The sequence below is a fragment of the Tachypleus tridentatus genome, chromosome 6, assembly GCF_004210375.1.
Source record: "Tachypleus tridentatus isolate NWPU-2018 chromosome 6, ASM421037v1, whole genome shotgun sequence".
NCBI classification, from domain to species: domain Eukaryota; kingdom Metazoa; phylum Arthropoda; class Merostomata; order Xiphosura; family Limulidae; genus Tachypleus; species Tachypleus tridentatus.
This window is the reverse complement of record NC_134830.1, coordinates 75,510,763-75,529,318: the sequence shown is the minus strand read 5'-3', so window position 1 is coordinate 75,529,318 and position 18,556 is coordinate 75,510,763. Positions and strand designations below refer to the sequence as shown.

General features: G+C 31.5%; 1 protein-coding gene across 5 annotated transcripts in view; it reads left to right on the top strand.

Annotated features, from left to right (window-relative positions):
* The window catches only part of botv (exostosin like glycosyltransferase 3), a 55,446-nt gene that overhangs the window by 18,303 nt on the left and 18,587 nt on the right, over positions 1–18,556 (top strand). For all 5 annotated transcript variants that reach the window (XM_076505583.1, XM_076505579.1, XM_076505581.1 and 2 more), the window contains 5 exons: positions 4,001–4,171; positions 4,886–6,569; positions 11,571–11,672; positions 12,295–12,449; positions 18,372–18,499. In XM_076505583.1, coding sequence (XP_076361698.1) covers positions 4,001–4,171; positions 4,886–6,569; positions 11,571–11,672; positions 12,295–12,449; positions 18,372–18,499 — 2,240 coding nt within the window. The remainder of the gene's footprint in view (positions 1–4,000; positions 4,172–4,885; positions 6,570–11,570; positions 11,673–12,294; positions 12,450–18,371; positions 18,500–18,556) is intronic.

Here is an 18,556-nt window from a genome sequence, read left to right as displayed (position 1 = left end):
AGTTTAGAGAAAATCCCATTGACTTCAGTGAGTTTGAAATACAACTGTAATATCCATTATGTAAAAAAAAAAAATGTATGTAATTTGACTTGCTTTTGAATACATTATTTTAAAATAAGTTGACTATCTTTTTATTGTAAAATTTATTGCCAACAATTCACAAGCCTACTGTAGAAGAATCCTTAGCCCATATACATGTTTAAAACCCTCCCAGATCCATGAAAGCATTATAATGTAATTTCAGTCTTTTTAACAGGTTGGTAGTTACAAGTTGGGACAGTTATACATAATCTTAGTAATAGTTGCCAAACGTTTCCTTCGTATTCATTTTATAAAGGTCGTCATATTTTGTGTGATAAGAATTGTAATTATCAAGTTTCATTTTAATATTGTTTGACTTAAAAGTTAAGCCTCATGTGTAATGATGAAAGTACTAGGTTTTTACTTTGGGTAAGTATGCATTTTCCTAGTGAGTAGTATGAGCTATTACTTGAGTTCCTGAGTTTAACATATAGACATAGCACATTAAAATTTGAAGTTTTAGTAAAGTTAATAAAAAACTTTATATTTTAAGATGGTAGTTCAGCTAGTGTTTTTTATGTAAATGCATCCATGTTTAAATGCCGTTAAAACAATATTCCTTTGGTTGGTTACAAAGCATGTGATTAACTGCTTACTTATAGATATAACACTTAAGGCTCTATTATTTTTGTATACACGTTTATGAACAAAATATGTGAAATTACAATAATACTGAATTATGTGTAATAATAAAGAAAAAAATGCAGTTGATAATATAAAATTTTTGATATACAGGAAGAGTGTCTACAGTAGCTTTAGATTTAAAAAAAAATTAACTTTAACATAATACTGGAAGTAGTAAATTTTTCAGAAGATTTGGAACCCATGTTGCATTGGATGGTAAATCTAATAAGTGTGTATGTTTCTTTTAGCAAAGCCACACCAGATTACCTTCTAATAAAAGAAATATCATGTTATGTTAAGGTTAACATACAGCAGTCACTTATTACATCACTAGATAAATGATAAATTTGTTTCTCTTTCAACATTACATTGTTACAGAACTTTTTTTTATTTCAATGATGTTAGGGATATTCAATATCACATATACCTTTATCATGTGCTGGTGTTTAGGGTTTAGTCATTAGACACTATAGGTAATATATAACTTCATTTTCAACCATAACACCTACTTTGTTTTTACATATTATCTCAAAATAGTTTTATATATATATAAGTAAGAGTTTAGACACTAAAGCCAATTTGGACAATTTATGAAAAATATTGTAAAAATATGCAGTTTTATGGTTTTTTGCAAATTTCAAGTTTATTGGTTTCTAATGCTCATGGACCACAGCTTGACATTACCTTTTTTGGCCCTTGAAATTATGCTTGGAACAATAGCATACAAACATCAGTATAAAATAAACCCTTTATGTTTGGAATCATCCTAATAGTCTTCCTTTAAGCTGTTTGATTTTCGTTATGTCATATCCTTTCTTAGATGAGTAGACCAAAACTAAATTAGTATCTCAATGAGGCATAACTAATAATATGAATAAAAGAAATAATTTTCTCTCTAATATATAACTGATTTGTTTATAAGTACATCATAAAATTCTGTTACTATGACAACCAACAACAAAGCTCATTTTTGAATGACTTATCTACTACTATGCCAAGATATGTTTTGTTAGCCATGCTATTAAATTCCCATCTGTATTAAATGTGCAATCCCAAGTATGATAACATAATTGCATTACCTTAGACTAACTATAATAGTGTCATTTATCAAATATGCATTTAGTTTACTAATTGATTCACCTTATTCTGTAATGCTTGCCCATGTCATCATATACAATTACTGTATAACAATCAAGTGGCCTTTAAATAATACAAAGTAGATGGTTTTGTTTGAAGTAATTACTAACTCATGTTAATTCACAAAATCAGTACTCTGTAGCAATTTATCACAGGAATACTTGAACAGTAATTAACTAAAAACAAGAAAGGTTTCATACTAAAACCTTTAAAAGTCTCAGTGATGTTGACAGTTTACTGAAGGATGAACAAAAGAAATTTCTTTGGTAAAGATTCAAAAATTCAGTAGCTGTGAATCTATGAGTAATTTTATGAAGACTACCAACATCATTTAAATTTTTAAAAAAAAATGTGGATAAATTGCTTTTTATATATGTAACAAAGCTATTTAAAACTTTTGGAATATGTATTATTTTCTTTTAGAGTTATAAGACTACAAAAATATGGTATAGTAAACTATAGATAAAGCATGCCAGCTTACAGGTTTTGAATAAATTTTCAGATAATACTAAGTAAACTAACTGAAGGTGAATAGGTGAAAAAGCTCAAAAAGCTCCATTTGTGTCTAATTATAAATTAAACAACGGATATCACCATGTGTATAAAGTTGGTTATTAGTTTCATCTGTAAGCTTTAAATATTAATAGTGTCTAGCATCTTTATATGAAATTACTGTTAAAGTAGTATATACTGTACATTTGTTTGTATCATTTATGACATTCTTGAAAAAAACTAAAGTAATTGAAAACTGTCTGGTCTTAAAATTAGTGCTCTTGTGATGGCTGGTAAACTTAATAGTGCCAATATGTTGAATATATGTTCATATATTACAGATCAGTTAACTGTTGCTGAAATTCTAGTACTATATCCATAACTGGATGTTTATGAAAGAACCAAAACCAGTTCATTTGTTTTATGTTTACATCAGAGACATTCAATGGAATTAGAAGTGTAAAGTGGGAAATAATTCATAACTTTCAATTTACATATTATGTATAAATTTGTAAATATAAGAAAGCTTCTTGTAGATGTGCTACCATTTTGTATTAATTGAGTTCAGTGCTCAAGAAAGATATTGATCTATTCATGGTAGGACCAATTATAGATTTCACCAAAGAAATACAGTTAAGCTTTATAAATCTATGAAATAAATCTTGAATCTATGATTGCTATAGAAACTTATATTTGTGAAGTTGTTGATGAATGGAATGATTCTCTTCATAAAGAATTCATTGCTTAAATGCCTTCTCAGATTTATCATCAAAGTTGGAACAGCTTTTTCCATGCAGTTAACTTCATACAATTTTCAATGTCAAGTATGATTCTATGTCTAACTTAATTAAGTGTGAAAATAATTACCTATAGTTACCCTGAACAATACTGGACTTTTATAAAACCACTTGTGATTTTACTTTGTTAAAAAACACAGTTGTTGATTTAATTTATCTGGCATTCAGAATTTCTCATTACAACAATATGCTTATTGTATGTATGACTAATTGTAACTTGTATATGTATACTTCTAATAAATGGTACTTCAACTTTTCTTTCTTTTTTTTTAAGTGGATCAACTAAAGAATTGGTTATAATTTTGCTGTTTTTACAAGGGTTGAATGCCAACTTTGTACTAAAATCTTTACTTTTGTTAGTTAGTGATCTGTCTTTGAGAACTTGTATCTTTCTTCTTCTGTTTTATTTCTTTTCCTGTTTTTAAGTGAATACCTTCACAAATCTGGCTTTTTATACTTAATGACAGCTAAGATGTGGAAGATTGTTTGCTAGAGCACCCAAATCATCTTCTTCTATTCACTTTCTTGTGTGTTTTATGAATACACTGTTGATAGACTGTTCATCTCCACCACTGTGGGAAATCTAATTTTACAAGATTTCTCTTCCATCAGGGCACATCATAATGGTTTCACACTATAATTTGAGACATGATTTTATAAGCCATCTGTGTGAGAAATATTATTTATGTCCAGGTTTTTGTATTTAAATTGAATTGCTGTTTGAAGATTCCATTTTATTCGGTTCAGTTATATGTAAATTTTGGAATTAGTATGGCTACACATAAATGTAAAATATGTACAGATGTTTATATATATATTCACACACACACACACACACACACATATATTGTGCTTTATTTTTTGTGTAGTTTGTGGGAGAGTTGCAAAATTCAGATGGACTTCACAAAGGTATTGAGATAGAGGACTTAAACAGTTTAAAGCTGGGAGACCTTAAATCACGCATTGAGGAAATGCTGCGAATAAAGACATCTGTTAGTAATGAACTACGATCTTTGGAAAGTCAAAGACAAAAAATTCAGGTAATGTATAATAAAAGTGATTAAAAGAAACAAACTTAAGATGAAATTATTAACTTTGTTTAGTGCATTTATTAATTTTAGAACATTTTAAAATTGATTCTTCTAGATTTGTAAACTGACTTTGTCACATCAAATTTTTATATGCACAGTTTAATTCACATTATGAAGTAATGAAAGTAAATTTTCTAACAAATTAAGTGAAAAGTTGGATAGAGCATTAACCCTGTTAGCCAAAGGTCCTGACTTCATGTCTCAGTCCCAGAGCTCCTTTTTCAATCACAATAATCTTTGTTACTAAAGCAGTGTCATTACTCTTGGTACGTGATTTTCTTCACTATCATGATTTTGGTTCAGATCCAAATAAGTTTGATTCTAGTTTAAAATATTTTTTTATTATAATGTGTTTGCAAAGTATTTTTTTGTGTGTAGTTTATGTCAAAATGGAAATGCATTAATATCATTTATTGAACTTTCATTATCAAAAACTTACATTAAATTGAATATTTTTATCACATTTTAAACCTTGAATGTTTATAATATCACTGTGATACTCTATTTGAACATGTTTTGGTTAATGCGTGTATGTTTCTAAACCTTAGCTTTAGGAAGAATAATGAAAGTCTAGGAGTAATTTTATTATTTTTTTTTAAAGCTATCAGTATGAAATTATTATAAATTTTCTTATAAGTTGAATACATATATGGTGTTTTACAGGCAGAAATAACAACTGTTAATCAGAAATTAGAAAAAATGAAAACTGAATATGGACGACTTGAAGTTGAGCTACAGAAATTGAGACTCTCAGTTGAACAAGCTCAGTATGAGCAAAAAGAAGCATTGGAGAGAAATGTACCTCACATTACTGCACCAAAAAAAATCCTCCCATCTCTTCTGGATAATGTAGTCTTGGATGTTCCCCCTTTGAATAAAGTTAAATCCTGTAGAATGCATTCGTGTTTTGATTATTCTAGATGTTCTGTTACATCAGGTTTCCCTGTTTACTTTTATCACCCAGATGATTATCGTCTTTCCTGGAACCAATTACAAAAAATTGTAAAAAAAACTGTGACTGAGTCTTTAAATACAAATATTCATGTAACCTTTGATCCAATGATAGCTTGTATATTTGTTGTGTTGGTAGGAGAGGTTGAAGTAGGAAATTACAATAAATTGTTCCTTGAAAAATATTTACATAGTTTGACACATTGGGGTGGAGATGGTCGAAATCACATTCTTCTCAATTTAGCATCATCTTCTAATACAAGTGATATCTTTACTGGTGTAAATACTGGACGTGCAATAATTGTTCAATCACATTTTTTATCAAGTTCATTTAGAGATCGATTTGACATCATTGTTCCTCCACTGATTCTTCATACTTCACAGCATGAAATCTGGAAAGAAGTACCACTTCTTTCTCCTGCCAGAAGGAAATATCTTTTATCATTTCAGGGTGAACTAAAAACTCAGGTGGTTAATTCTCATTTTAAATTTGTGCAGCATTTCCAAAGTAATAATAAAAGTTACCATAGTAATGATTTGACTGGAATTTCTTCTTTGCAAGAAGATACATATTCTTCTCTAGTAAATTCAAGGAGACTTATGAAAGTTGAATATTCCAGAGACAGTTCTGATAATCAAGTGATTAATGTTCTGAAACAAATGGTATCTGATACAACAAATGATAATTTTTGGTTTCAGTTTTCTTGTCCAAAAGGCACTCTTGATGGTGAGATAAATGAATGGTTATTGTGTGCTGATCAGACTAGTGAAGAAATGCTCAAGGACTCTACTTTTACTTTGGTTCTTTCTCCAGTCAGCTATAATATTGTTTCTAGTGTTCACATACAATTCCGACTATTTGAAGCTTTTAAAAATGGAGCTATTCCAGTGATTCTAGGAAATTATATCAGACTTCCATTTGATGAATTTGTAGACTGGAAGCAAGCTGTTCTTGAGCTGCCCAAGCCAAGAGTTACTGAACTTCATTACATATTAAGAACCTTTACAGATTCAGACATAATTGTTATCAAGAACAAAGGTCGACTTCTTTGGGAGCGATATTTATCAACAACTCAACAAGTAATTGATACAGCATTGGCATTACTTCGAAGTCGTATTGGCATTCCAGCTGTTGCAGCTAGAGATGAACCATCTCCAAGTGTTTTTAATGAAACATTTAAGCCTTTGAAGTTAACATCGTTTGTGCTAACAGATTCAGAAGTAGATGAAAGTCTTGGTCCAATTGAACCTCCTTTTCCTTCACCAACTTTTCGACGGAATTATAGCATTCCTCTAACTCAGCAAGTTAACCTCTGGAATAATTTGGTTAATCCATTTTTCTTGTATCCTCATACACCTTTTGATCCTGTTTTGCCATCAGAAGCTAAGTTTACAGGTAATGTTGGTCTATACTTCTTACTTATAAAGAAAAGTAAAAATTTTGAGATTAATGTACACAAAAAATTTCAGTTCTAAAGTTTGTTTATTATATGTTAACTAACCTATAATTGTTACTGTTATTGAAATTTATGAAATATACCTTTTCTGTGAACATGAACTATTTTTTCAAGAATACAAATGTTTCTTTTAGCCTGTTAGAATATGTACAAAAGTTCCCAAAGAAACAACATATTTGCTCTTAAAATACTTGTTTGATTTGTGGAATAACTTGATTTATTTTACTCGTATGTTGGTAGGGTTGTCCAACTTAGTGCTAATTATAACCACCAATACTATTTAAGTAACTTGAATAAGTGAATTAAATAAACTCATTAAAAAAGTAATCTTTAATTAAGATTCTTGAAACCAGTTGTAAAAAAATGCATTAGTTGTCTTTGCTGATATTCAGAATGTGAGTATTCTTAATATATATACATAATATTCAATATTGTATTAACTTTTCCTTATCTAGCAACCATGACATAGTATATATACCAAGTTTTAATAACTTAAAAATACTTCTGTCTTCATCAGCACTGGTTAATTGTATAAAAAGATTTACAAGTCTAAACCTTTGGGGTAATTCAGGGATACATTTAGTTCAAAATTGCTGAATTTGTACAATATGGAATTTGTGAACCCAACATGCAAAGGACAGGTATAGCTATTTGTTGTAGGAACAATTAATGAGATAAAATATATTTTGCACTTGAAATTAAATTATTTTTGATGTGTAAAGAAAAAAATCACTGATCATCTATAGTAGTAGTATTTATGCATTGGAAAGTAAGGGAGGAAACTAAAAAAAATGAAATAGTGTCTGTGAGTTAAAGCAAAATTAACTTGACATTGTGCTGATATTAGGATAAAATGTTGACAGTCAGTAAATGGAAATATGGTGAAAGACAAACCAGACTTTTCAACCTGAAAGTGCTTCAAGGGCATGCACAATACATAATTTTTCTGAAGTTCAGCAATTACAAATAGGGCCACCAAAGTACAAAAACATTTCTGTCCAATGTGATTTCCTCATAGTAATCCTCAAACACAAACTCAAAGATTATACAATATTATTTCCTTGACTGATCAAGCTGAAAATGTAACTGTTCAAGCTGAATTTAGCACATGATCTCATTTGAACTTAGTGTGTTCAAAAATTAGATCATGTAAATATTTAAGATTTTGTATATAATAGTTATGTACTGATGGGAGAGTATGATGTATAGATTTTACGTGTTATGTTTTTGTAGCCTGTTCAAGATACTTTTGAAATATAGCCAAAAAGTGTTACATCAGATGACTAAATAATAGGAATGTGCAATAAATACATTGGAACATTTGATGTTTTGACAAGTAGAAAAACCTAATAGTTCAATAAAAGTAAACAGACATATCAGAAATATTTTAAAAATGTATAAAGAACCATTAAAATTACAAATCTCACACATGTTAATGTTCATTATTAATGTGGTTAAATGTGTTGAAAAAAGTGTAATAGTAGTAACAAAATACCATAGTTAGTTTGTCACATGAATATGATGTATCTGTAAGCTTTTTGGCTGTAATATGTTATTATTAGTTGAAGTATTATATTGTAAACTCTTGTACCATCACTGAAAGTTAGTGAAACTACTGTATTTCTATGTCCATGATATTGTGTAAAACAGGTAAAATCAACTTAACATTAAATGATAAAACTAGCATATACAGTTTGAATTTATCACTTAGGAAGTTTAGTACAAAACATCGTGAGTGCCAAGGTACAAGGTAATCCTTGTTATATTAATCTAAATAAGAAGGCACGGTGCTTCCGATATTCCACATTTATGTACATGATACGCTTTTAATATTATCCATCTCTGAAATGGTTTTTATTTCTGCAAAAGAAAATAGCTTTATTGTTTTTTTCTTACACATTTAAAACTACAGTTTAGTTTTACGATACTCCTTTATTTATCTGAATTCAAACATTTTTGCTCAATAACAGCAATAGAAAGAATTAAAAATGAGTTAACATATATACATTCCAATCTGAATATGTATTTTCCATCATTTCATTATCATTATATATGTACAGTGGTACCTCGGTTCTCAAACGATTCCCTTCTCAAACAATTTGATTTTCGAACATATTATTTGAGAAACAAATGTCGCAGTTGTCAAACATAAACTCGGTTCCCGAACCAAGCTGTCATGGCACAAACCCCCAAAATAACCCGGCTGCTGACCCAAACGACCCTTCGACCACTTTCAGCCCATGCCAAGCTTGCCCAAAACATTTTACCCGCACCTGTCACTCAATCCACACCCTTGCTAAAATCTGCTGTGAATGTTCTCGTATTTCTTTTTGTTTTTTTTGTTTTTGTTTCTCTAAATATTCTGATTACATAAGCCACCATGGGGTCAAAGAAGGATAATGAAACCAGCAAATCAAAAAGAAAAGTTGTTAAAGCCACAATACAGGTGAAAAAAGATCTCATAGCGAAGTGTGAGAGTGATGTTCCTGTGTCTGACCTTGCTATGCAGTTTGGTATGGCGAAGTTTACAGTCTGCACCATACTGAAAAATAAAGAAGTCATCAAAGGAGCTGATATTGCAAAAGGAGTGACAGTGCTTATGAAACAAAGTTCACAAACAATGGAAGAGGTAGAAAAACTGTTGTTGATTTGGGTAAATGAAAAACAGTTAGCTGGTGATAGCATTTCTGAGACCATCATTTGTGAAAAAGCAAAGCAGTTGCATGCTGACTTCCTGAAAAACACCCCTTGAACAAGTACTGATACAAGTGATGCTTTTAAGGCTAGTAGGGGGTGGTTTGAAAAATTTAGGAAGAGAAGTGGAAAACATATTGTAGTGAGACATGGGGTGGGTGCCATTTCTAACAAAGACACTGCTGATAAATTTGCTAGGGAATTTAAGGACTGTGTAGAAGCTGAGGGTTTTATTCCCCAACAAGTGTTAAACTGTGATGAGACAGGCCTCTTTTGGAAGAAAATACTGAAGAGGACTGACATCACCAAGGAGGAGAAGTCACTGCTATGACACAAGCCAATGAAGGACAGGCTAACTCTATTGTTATGTAGTAATGCAAGTGGGGACTTAAAACCTAAGCCTTTTCTTGTGTACCATTCTGAGAACTCGAGGGTTTTTAAGAAAAATAATGTCCTGAAAAGTAAATTAAATGTCATGTGGAGGGCTAATAGTAAAGCATGGGTAACCAAGCAATTTTTTATGGAGTGGGTCCATGAAGTGTTTGCCCCAAGTGTAAAGAATTACCTCATGGAAAAAAGGTTGCCACTTGAGGCCCTTCTTGTGATGGACAATGCACCTGCTCACCCACCAGGCTTGGAGGACGGGTTGGTGGAGCAGTACAGTTTCATTATGGTGAAGCTCTTGCCTCCTAACATGACTCCTCTTATTCAGCCCATGGACCAGCAGGTCATGTCAAACTTTAAAAAACTCTACACCAAAGCATTGTTTCAAAGGTGCTTTGAAGTGACCTCTGACACAGAGTTAACCCTCAGAGTTCTGTAAAAATCACTTTAATATCCTCCATTGCCTGAGGATCATAGATAAAGCCTGTAGGGAAGTGTCTTTGAAGACCATGAACTTAGCCTGGAAGAAATTGTGGCCAGATTCAGTAGCAGATAAAGACTTTGAAGGCTTTGAGGCTGAGCCTGTTGTCGAGGATATTGTCTCACTAGGCAAGTGTTTGGGCATGAATGTGAGTGGTGATGATGTGGAGGAGTTGGTAGAAGACCACAACACTGAGCTCACCACGGAAGAACTCCAAGACCTACAGAAGGAGCAGCAACAGAAGTCAACTGAAGAAGTGTCTTCAGATGAGGAGGAGAGAAGGGAGGATGTTCCTAGTTCACTAATCAAGGAAATGTGTTGAAAATGGGGATAGTTACAAAGTTTTGTGGAAAAATTTCACCCTGACAAAGCTGTAGCAAACTGCAGCCTAAACCTTTTCAATGACAATGCCATGTCTTACTTCAGAAACATTTTAAAATGCAGGCAGAAACAAACCACATTAGAAAAGATTTTAGTGAGAAATAGGTCCAGTGAGTCTCAAGCAGGTCGTAGCGGTGAAAAGAGACAAAAGAGAAAGAACCCTAGAAGGAGAATTACCTGACATTTTTATGGAAGGTGACTACCCTTCCAAACAATAATAACCCTCCTACTCTCTACGTTCCTCACCACCTTTCACTTATGCCATCAGCTTTCCATAGCACAAGTAAAGTTCAGTTAAATTTTCATTTATTGTTTTTTTATTGTGTTTTTAGTTTTTGTGGTTGACTTTATGCATATAAGTATTATTATACAGGTATAAATAAGCAATATTTTTACTTAAAATGCTTCATAATGCATAATTTTTGGAGGTTTGTAATGGATTAATTTAATTTACAGTATTTCTTATGGGAAAAATTGATTCGGTTTTCAAACAAATCGGTTTTTGATCAGCCTTCTGGAACGGGAAAAGTTTGAGAATCGAGGTACCACTGTATTTATGTATAAAGTTATTAAAATTGAAAACCAAATACAAAGAAGTTACCAAACCTACAAATGTTGGATGTTCTTTTTTATATTTATTTACTTAGACATATTGTACTTAACCTTTGTAAAAGTGAACCATGGAATAAATTGCTTTACATTCAAGTGAGCTTTATTAAATTATTTAATGTTATAAACTTTTAATTTATTTTTTATAGCTGAAAAGCAGTTTTAGTAATATCAGTATAAAAACAAGTTTACACGTGATGTATGTTTATTTTATCAAAAGTTATTCTGTATTTACTATTTCATATTCATGTGTTTCTGTAAAACCTTTGCCTATTTTGCTGCTATAAAAAATTTTTGATTTTAAAGTTTTATTGTCATTTAAACTTGCTAGATACAGAATTATGTTGGTTTTTGACAGTTACTAGTTATTTTAAAGCATTGTTCATTTTAGGTTCTGGATATGGATTCAGACCAATTCGCCAAGGGGAGGGTGGAGCAGGAAAGGAATTCAGTGAAGCTCTTGGTGGGAATGTTCCACGGGAGCAGTTTACAAGTAACGAATACTTATTTTTATTGATGTTAATTATATAATCAACATAACTTATTTACAGATATTCCTGGAACATTTCCATTCAAAGAAATAATTATGAATGCAAGCATTTAAGTCTGAAATTTCTGTTTAAGTAAAATTGCCAAAAGCTTTCATTTGTAGGGAGAAATCTAACAATTTTTTTTTTTTTGCAATTTTATTAAACTGTTGTATCTTAGTAGTCAGTTGATAAATTTTAACTTAATTTCTAACTGTAAGTCTCCCAATGTCTCAGTGATAAATTGTAATAGGTCATATATTTAAAAGTCAGGTTTTGATACCCATTATGAGCACACCACAGGCAACTAATTGTGTAGTCTTACACTTAAAACTCAAACTAAATTTAACTGTAATTTAATGTAGACATAAATTGAAGATGATAAATATTACATTTTAAGGCATCTTACTTGACAGTTGTGTGTTGTTTATAAGTTTGTTTTATTTTTTGCAGTGTATCATGCTCATATATATTTTGATGAAATAGGAAAAAGACAAATAATAATTGTCTTTGTTTTTTACCCTAACTTTCTTGTGTTAAATTTTAAATTTATAACTTATTTTTGGTTTTCATGAACCTCCTTCTTAGTTGTGATGCTCACCTATGAAAGAGAAACAGTAATGATAGACTCTCTACAAAGATTGAAAGGTTTGCCATACCTTAACAAAGTTATAGTGGTATGGAACAGTCCAAAACCTCCCATACCTGAGCTGAGATGGCCAGAAATTGGAGTGCCAATTCATGTAAGTGTGAAATTATGAAAAGTATTTGGATTCCTTTGTGTAAACTGATGTTATTTTAATGCAGATCTGCATTACTTCTATATGAAAGAAAGTTTATTAAATTTATACAAAAAAATCAACTCACTAGTGTTTTTTTCAAGAATCCTGTATAGTAATAAATTAGAAATGCATTTCTCTGTCATTTCCTTATACTAATCTTCTAAAAATTTCACAAAATATGGTCACGAATTTTTTCTTCTCTCAAAACTATAAATCTATAAAGTCTCTCTGTATTATATCATACTATAGGGTACTAATGTAGATTATATTTGCTATTGACAAATTTAGTTGCATTTTTCAAGCAGCCTTCTAGTGCTGAACTTGTTTATTTTGGTTAAACATAATGTATCATTATGATTTTTCTCATTTCCTAGATATTTTCATGCTCAGTCAGCGAAACAGAAGTGAATATTATTTACTCCATTTAAGACTCAGAGTTAATACTAGCTAAACTGCAAAACTAATCAGAACTGAAAGCTACTTTCTATAAGTGATTAACAAGACACTTTCATCTTGCTAGTGATCAGCACTTTTGCTGTGGCATACTCAGGCAAGTTATCAGGAAATGGGAATAGCAGAATATCAACTTTAACTGGTTTGATTTGTTGACAAGGCAATTAATATGTGGGCCAATTAAATAGACTTATACCATCTGGTCTCTGCCATGCAGTTTTGCTAGCAGCTTGGTTAGAAATACTCTTGTCCAAGTTGTTGTACATTGGAAGTAAGTATGGAATAGAAATTTCATTAACTGCAGATGTTATTTTTTTCTACACAAGATTCTGCCTAAATTAAGCATCTTAAAATTTTGGTATTTGAAAATATTTAAGGAGGAAACATTACATAATAGATTTATACACGAGTAGGAGGCATACATATTTATTAAATTTTAGTACATGAAATAATCAGCTACAATACACTTAAAGCTAATTTTAATAAAAAATTTGTCCTAGATATGTTAGCGAAAAAAATTAATAGCAGCTGCTTTCTTCTGATAAATGTTGTTGAGTCATGCTACTTGTAGTAATATGGTAGGCCACTTTAAACATTCCATTATAAAATGTCCTGCAGGTGCCTAATATGCTACTAATAGACATGAAAGATCCAAACTTCAAATGGTAATTCTATAAAACTGAAACAAAAAAATCCAAACAAGCCATGAAACATATTAATAAGATTATATCATAGAGTGGAGTACATGTAATTCACAATTTCGATATGGTACCTACCTTCTCTCAAAATATTAACTATCCTCGTTTGGTTCCTTATTACTGCTACCTTTTTTTTACTAACGTTTACCACAATCTTTCTTCTCTTTTGAAGTTAGTGGCTTTTGAAATGTCTCTCATGAAACTTATCATGTGTCATGGGAGCATGTTATGCTCTTGTTAGTTGCTTTCTAAATAAGTATTTTTTTTATCCATGCTGCTACCAAATCTTTAATTTGTTTGACAAATTTCAAGCATCCATTCTGAAGCTCAAGTTACCACTTTGAGTCAGCCTGTTTCATTTGTAATTATACTTTAGGCCACAGGCAATGGTAACCTGTTGGAGGATTTATCAGCCATTGTTTTCCAAGAGTTTTATTATTCCTCGACATTCTTTGATTTTTCACTTTACCTTTGTACCTTACGTAGTTAATGAGGATCTCGGCAGCTTTCCTCTATCCACTTCCTTGTGTAGAACATGTCTTGTTACATTTTGCCTGTGAATTCTTTCTGGCTTTTGGTTTCTGAGGACTGTGTTTCTCAGGCATGTGATATTTTAGATCAATTGATTTTTAACTTTATGACCCTTGTCCTACCCTTTTTCATTAGTTATGCTGCCTTCTCCTTGCATAAAAAAACTAAAAACAGTCCAACATTTTCTGATTTTTGGGTTTATGTTTCATATTTTGCCTCCCTTGGGGAGACTGTACTAGTTTCTCTTGTCCTCTTAGGCTTCTGATCAGTCTGCTCTTTGTCACTGTTGGTCAGGCTGTCCATAATAGGTTCACATATATTGGGCTCATTTTGCTGTTTTGTGGGTCATGTTCCAAAAATTCTTGTTTGGCTCAGTAAGGCACTGCTTTTCAATCTTTAATTTTTTATGGTGATTATTGGAGTACCTTTCATTTGTCCTTCCATCCGAGGTTCAACTAGGGATCCCAGAAGAATTTTCTGGTGCATCTTTTCCATCCTTACTTTCCTGTTTGCCCATCTCTTGTCTTTGGCTTTGATCTTGTAACTACAGTTTCTTTACTGATGAGACATTTTTGGTCATGAGGTTTTATTTCACAGATCCTTACTCCAGATTCCTTTCCTATGAATCCCATATACGGCCACGTTTTTAAAACATTATGTATTTTTCATGTTTTCAGAGCCCTGGATGCCTAGAGTTTATTCTTTACAGCAATATTTCACTTTATTTTATGTACCAAACCTTTTCTTCTCTCTCCTTACTTTTATTTCTTCCCATTGTTACATAGTTCATCATTTCTTCTAATGATGTAAGGCATGCTAACATTAGTTCTAGAAGGTACCCCATGTGTCCAGATCTGGTGGGAGCTCTTCTTTTGACTTTGTTTATCAGTGCAGTTCTATCATATCTTATTAGATCGTGGTTTCTTTATCCTTCTCTTTTTTCCTCCAGGGTTCCAGTGTGCCTGTTTCTTCTCCTTAGGATCCTTGGTCATGCCAGTGTCTTTCTTTGTCAATCACTTCCTCCTCACCCAACAGGTTTTCAAACCTCCTCATACTCTTAGGGGATTTACTCCTGTCTATTTGAGGTTTCCAAATGGACAAAGAACTGGGGTCTGGTTGGTGGCCTATACCATCTCATTGCATTCATTTATGCCTCTCAGTTTATCAGGGCATTCAACCTTCCCTTTAATGGGCCTTTCCTAAGGGTCTTTGGATGACTTAAAATGTCATCTCCAATGCTTATATATACTTTATTTCACTGCATTTTCTTTGGATTATCTATTTAGCATGGAGTAACTTCTCTCACTTCAGGGGGAGTTTTTCTCAGGATTCTGAATGCCTAAATAATTGAGATGAATACTTATCTTCATATTCCAAGTAATACAGTGTCATATCATTTTCTTTGGTACATTCAAAAGGTTTGTATCTTTCAGTTACAGACACTGCCAATCAGTCTTTTGGCCGTGTGTTTTATTGATGGTATGCTCTTTTGCCCTTTATTTTCACTTGACAGATCTATGGACTGTGCTTTTCATTGTCAACTGATGTCTGTTTACCTCTTTCCATGTCTTGTCAGTTAATTACGCCTACTTACGCCCTTAGGAAGCTAATTGTATGAGGTTTTCTGATTCAGTTAGAGAAGTTCATTCCACTCAATATTTTATTCTTCAGTTTTTCTTCAGTTCCCATCTTTATTTTGCCCAGTCTTCCCACTTTGGCTCAGGAATATGGAATGGTGAGTCTCAATGGCCCTACCTTCTCCTTTTCTAACTGCATTAGGTGTCTTCTCTCTTTTAGTGATGTAAGCTTCCTTAAGAGCTCTCACTTCCTTGTGTTGAACTCACTTTCATTCCATTCAGTGGATGCTTCTCTAACAACCCCTTGGATTATCCCATTACCCTTCTCCTTGGGATAAAGGCTGATCATGCTTGGTGGCTTGAGAGGATGAAGTCCATATTAGGAGATCCCATTCCTTCGCTTTGTCCAGAGTCTCATTTGTTTACCAACATTTCCATGAAATTTCCAGTCACTTGTTCAGTAAATAATTATAGCAAACAATATGTAGGCATTTGCTGCTTGCCATAAGTTGCTAGGCCTTATCAGAATTCACAAGTGGAGGATGTGAAACAAAATAATATTTTTAAAGTTATATGTAGACATTTAGAAATAACCAAAAGTTGTAAATGACTATATCAATACCATCGAATTCTGCTTCAGTTTATTAAACTTGGTAACTAAACTGTTTTGGGGTCTAAAAAATATGAAATTTTGAGATTATGACATTTCCAACTTTCCTTTCTAAATAATAGCTTTAAAAGAACAAGTTTGACAGTTGGACAGTTTATTGGAGATTTTAGTTAGTTATTCACACATCATGGATAGAAGTGTATATATGAGGGAGCATTTCTAAAATTGTAAAGAGGTGGCAGGATCCACTGTGTTTGATTTGTTACATATAGCTAATATTTCAGCATGTGCAAAAAATAAGAGGTTCTTATTTGATATTATAGCCTGTCGTTATTGATAACTTGAGTTCCTAATTCATGAGAAACTATAGACATTGTATAATGGACATCAAAAACACCTAATTTGAACCAGTGCTGCATTCAGCATATCATGTGATGCACAAAAATCAGTATTTAGCTGTGATTTTGTAATATTTACTTTTGAATTAAGAAATAATGTTTAATACTATAACTTGAATAACAATAAACAGTTTGATACCAAATGTATTGACATAAAATGATGTTAAAAATTTAAAAAGTCCTTGTAAAGATTTGAGAGGTCTTTATGGATTGTGTATAAACAAAATACTCTAGATATCACTTGCACATCACATACTGGTAACTAGATAATTTGTTTATGCAAAGATGTCCTGCTGTGATTATTGCTTTGTTGTATTCTTCTAAAGTACAGCTGTAAAGCAATAAAATAAATTACCAGAAATTCAAGAGAGTATGTGCTTTGAATATAAGAATAAATTGTCTTTTATAATGTGTAGTCACTGTAGAAAGAAAAAAAGGTAATTCATGTTTATTTCATGTTCTTAACTTTTAATTTTATTGTACATTTTTAATTTTTTTCTGCAATCAGAATTAGGGTAGGGAAGATAACAGACAAAATATAAAATTTTACTGATAAAAATTTTATTATTCATTTAGGAGGTTCTTTTGAGTATACAAATGAAATATGAAAACTGTAAGATGAAAAAAAAATCCTTCTTAATGTAAATATCACATTGTATTCAGATTGACTGTATAAAGGCTTCATAAATTTACAAAAAAAATCTTTAGTATAAATACTAAACAAATATGATTTTCTGTGCACAAAAAACTTGTAATGGTTAGTAAATTCTTATGTTTTGTGAAAATGCATATGCTACACTAAAAGCTATAGCATGTATAATTATATAATTACATGGTTACATGTCGGTTATAATGACTGAGTCCATATACAGAAATTTAATCAGTGTAACAAGTAATTACAAAAGCAGAAACAATTGGGTAAGAGTTGTTGATATATTAAGCTACGACAGAGACTGTTTGTGTGGATGGCTACTGGTGTGGATAGAAGGCATTATACTGCTAATCTTGAAATTCCTTTTGGAATATGATAATGGTATAATGTGTGAATAATTTATTAATGAGCCTGATGATTATTCAGTTGGTGAATTCCACTAATTGTCCAGCTTTAGTACAAATAATGATGATGGTGCAAACTTGGTTTAGGTGAACTGTTGAAGAAACAAGATAGTAATAAAAGGAAAAATGAAGAATCATCAGGCTTATCTGTAGAAAATAAGAAGCAAGAAATAGTATATGCATATTTGCTCATTCACATTACATTTATATTAAAAGTTGTTGGAAAACTAGTAGTTCCTATATATACCTTTTTTTCTTTTCATCAAATCATGCATGTTCTTATTGACATGAAACTTCTTATACCCATAATTCTGTATTTTTTAAAAGAAAAATATATGTGAACCAAATTATGGTTGCAGCAGCTAGGTAGATGACAGCAGGTGAAATAAAAATTAAAGAGTAGAACTTGTATATATTAAAAAAAGAATTGATCATGTAAATTGAACCACTTTTAAAGATTTTCCCTTTTATTCTCTTTGTGAGTAAAATTCTGGTACATATTTAAAAAGAATTTTATAAAAGCTAGTAAAGAAATTATGTATATTTTTATTATTTTTCAGGTGATAAGATCTCAAAAAAACAGCTTAAATAATCGTTTTTTACCATATGCTGCTATTGAAACAGAAGCTATTTTGTCAGTAGATGATGATGCCCACTTACGGCATGATGAAATAATATTTGGTTTCAGGTAGTTACTTGTGTGTTATGATATTGTGAGTGAGGTTTTTTATGTAGTACACTGTCT